This window comes from Nematolebias whitei, chromosome 12, assembly GCF_014905685.2.
Source record: "Nematolebias whitei isolate Nwh7 chromosome 12, NemWhi1, whole genome shotgun sequence".
Taxonomy (NCBI): Eukaryota; Metazoa; Chordata; class Actinopteri; order Cyprinodontiformes; family Rivulidae; genus Nematolebias; species Nematolebias whitei.
This window is the reverse complement of record NC_056509.1, coordinates 32,938,042-32,940,794: the sequence shown is the minus strand read 5'-3', so window position 1 is coordinate 32,940,794 and position 2,753 is coordinate 32,938,042. Positions and strand designations below refer to the sequence as shown.

Here is a 2,753-nt window from a genome sequence, read left to right as displayed (position 1 = left end):
TTTTTTTTTTTTTAAAGCATGTGCACACATTTTCCTGGCTGTAAATTTTGCTGAACTTTCCTTTAGGCGCTGAGTCAGTTTGGGCGGTTTGGCATAACCTTGAGTAAACTGTAACATTTGTACTTCACTCTTCACTAGAGGACAAAACACACCAGATGGCATTTTCTGCGAGGCTTTGGACTGCGTGTGTTGAACCTGAGCAAGCAGAAATAACATAAAGTAGATAAATAATAGATGACTACTGTAATCCAAGCTGAACACTAGAGATAAAAGCTTCACAACTCATGTTGCGCTCTAGTTTTACTGAAACAAACTCAGCAGCATAGTTGGCAAATGAGGACCGTGAGTCAAAAAAGTGTGTTTTTTTTCTTCAGAAGATCATATTTCACATACCAGAGCCGAGAGTTTTGAGGGTGGAGCGATCGTACTTCTTCACCCACTGGTCTCCATACTTGATGAGGAGGCGGATTGCTGTGGGAGCCCCGTAGAACTGGTTAATCTTGAGCCTCTCAACCATGTCCCAGTACCTTCCTGCGGATCAGACGAGTTTTATTTTTCAGATTTTTCAACATGTGATAAGGACAATCTAAACTTGTTATAAAGGTCAAAGCCTGAGAGCTACAGGAGCTACAGATGATTGTGGCGATTTGTTTGTTCTTTTGTTTTCTTTTAGACATAATAAAGTGGGTCAGCAGATACAGGAGGATTGTGGTTCTGGTTCCTGTTTGTGCAATATTTTTAGTGTTGTGAGGCACGGCCAAATTTAACTTGTTACTCACAGACTGAGATCTAGGCCTGATGAACTCACTCGTGACAAAATAAGATCAAGGGGAAACAGCACTCACAGTTTTCTAACTCTTAAAACGTTTTTCTGTTTTTGGTAATTATCACCTTCATGTTACTGGTATTTCCTGCAAAAACTAATAAATTAAAGGAGTTTAATTAAAGGTCGAGCATTCTTTGAAGGAATGCATATCACCCGCCGCCTTTAATGCAAGAGTTTTATTACAGTATACTCATTTTGTTCAAACCTTGAAAATAACTTTTAATATCTTACTCAATTTAGCAAGATATTGCATGATCTGTCATACTGTTGAGGATGATGCTCAGCTACTACCACACCAAAACTGTAGCTCAAAATATATACAGCTGAGTAAGCTATAGCCACTTTTCTGTTGCTTATGGTCAAAGAGCTGTGGCAGCCATTTTTAACTGAGTTGGCTCCAAAACGTAAGCAGCTGTGGTTATACATGTAGATATAATTTTGTGAAAGTGTCATTGAGATCCACCCAATGGTTCATGAGATATTTTGCTAACAGACAAACAAGGTTGGCTTCAATAGTTAATATTAAAGTTTTGAACTAAGGTTTTGTGCAATCAGTAATGCCCAGAATGTGTGTTGTGGATGACTCTCAGCTGTCACCACCCCATGTTGTAGCTCAATATCTGTCAAACTGACTGACTTATAGCCATTTTTGTGTTTGTTGAGGTTGTGTAGCTTTGGCAGACAATTTGAGTCACGTTGACTCCAAAATGTAAACGGTTGTAGTTGTACATCAAATTATTATTTTCTGAAAGTTTAATTAAAATTCCTCTAGTGGTTTATCAGATATTTTGCTAACAGACAAAAACAGGACAGCCCATCTATCACCTTTTGGTGTTCTCGATAAAACAAACCTAATAAACAGGTAAACACTTATTCCTTGGCCCACTCTGCAGCGTGTGCTTGTACCTGGGTCAGGGTAAATTGGAGTGCTTTCAAACAGAACCGTGGTTCCTCCGTTGGCCAGAGGTCCATAGACGGCGTAACTGTGGCCTGTGATCCAGCCGATATCTGCCACGCAGCCGAACACATCGCCATCATGGTAGCTGAAGACATACTGCAGACAAGATGGAGGGTTGAAGGACATCCTTAAAACTATGCTAAAAGATCACGAAGTAGAATTTTATTTAATTTTATGCTGCTAACATCATAAATGTTGACATACATGTTGCTGTAAACTCCTACTGAGCGCCCTACCTTACATAAAAACATTGTACAAAAACTGGATTAGAGTAAAAACTCAAACTTCCAGACTTTAGCTAGTGAAAAATAAAGTATTGGCGATAGTGTAACTGGTTTACCCTGTGTGTGAGAGCAGCATACAGCAGGTACCCAGCCTGCGTGTGGACGAGACCTTTGGGCTTTCCTGTGCTGCCAGATGTGTAGAGCAGGAACAAGACGTCCTCACTGCCCATCGCTTCAGGCTCACACACCACGTCCTCCTTCAGCATCTCCTGCAACACACAGTGAGGTCACGTAGGAGCAAAGAGGAAGAAACATCAACACAATCTTTTAAAGATTCAACACGCTTACTTTAAAGCTAAAACTATTTGACAAAGTACCACACTGAATAAAGTTGTTTGTTAACATGTTTTTGGGACTGGGACTTCCACACTCCACCTGCACATGGGTAAATAGTTTCCTGTCCAACCACAGTCAGAGGGCTCGAATGGGCCATCACACATCCATGGCCCTCAGCCTCAGCATCGGAGCACCCCAGGGCTGTGTGCTGAGCCCCCTGCTCTAATGCCCTCTATACACGACTCTACCCCTGCTCACCACAGCAACACCATTGTCAACTCTGTGGATGACACCACAGTGGTGGGGCTCATCAGTGTGTGTGTGTGTGTGTGGGGGGTGAAGCACACAGCCCTGGGGTGCTCCGACATTGGTAGAAAGAGACCAGCAGTCTCTGGGTGATGTTATTCCT

The 2,753-nt window shown here is 42.0% G+C and overlaps 1 protein-coding gene across 1 annotated transcript in view; it reads right to left on the bottom strand.

The window, feature by feature from the left end:
* LOC119418535 (acetyl-coenzyme A synthetase 2-like, mitochondrial) overlaps nucleotides 1-2,753 on the bottom strand; it is a 16,085-nt gene that overhangs the window by 8,665 nt on the left and 4,667 nt on the right. Inside the window, exons 5-7 of the mRNA XM_037685846.1 lie at nucleotides 2,125-2,277; nucleotides 1,733-1,880; nucleotides 394-531 (exon numbers count right to left, since the gene is read on the bottom strand). Of these exons, the coding sequence (XP_037541774.1) occupies nucleotides 394-531; nucleotides 1,733-1,880; nucleotides 2,125-2,277 (439 nt within the window). The remainder of the gene's footprint in view (nucleotides 1-393; nucleotides 532-1,732; nucleotides 1,881-2,124; nucleotides 2,278-2,753) is intronic.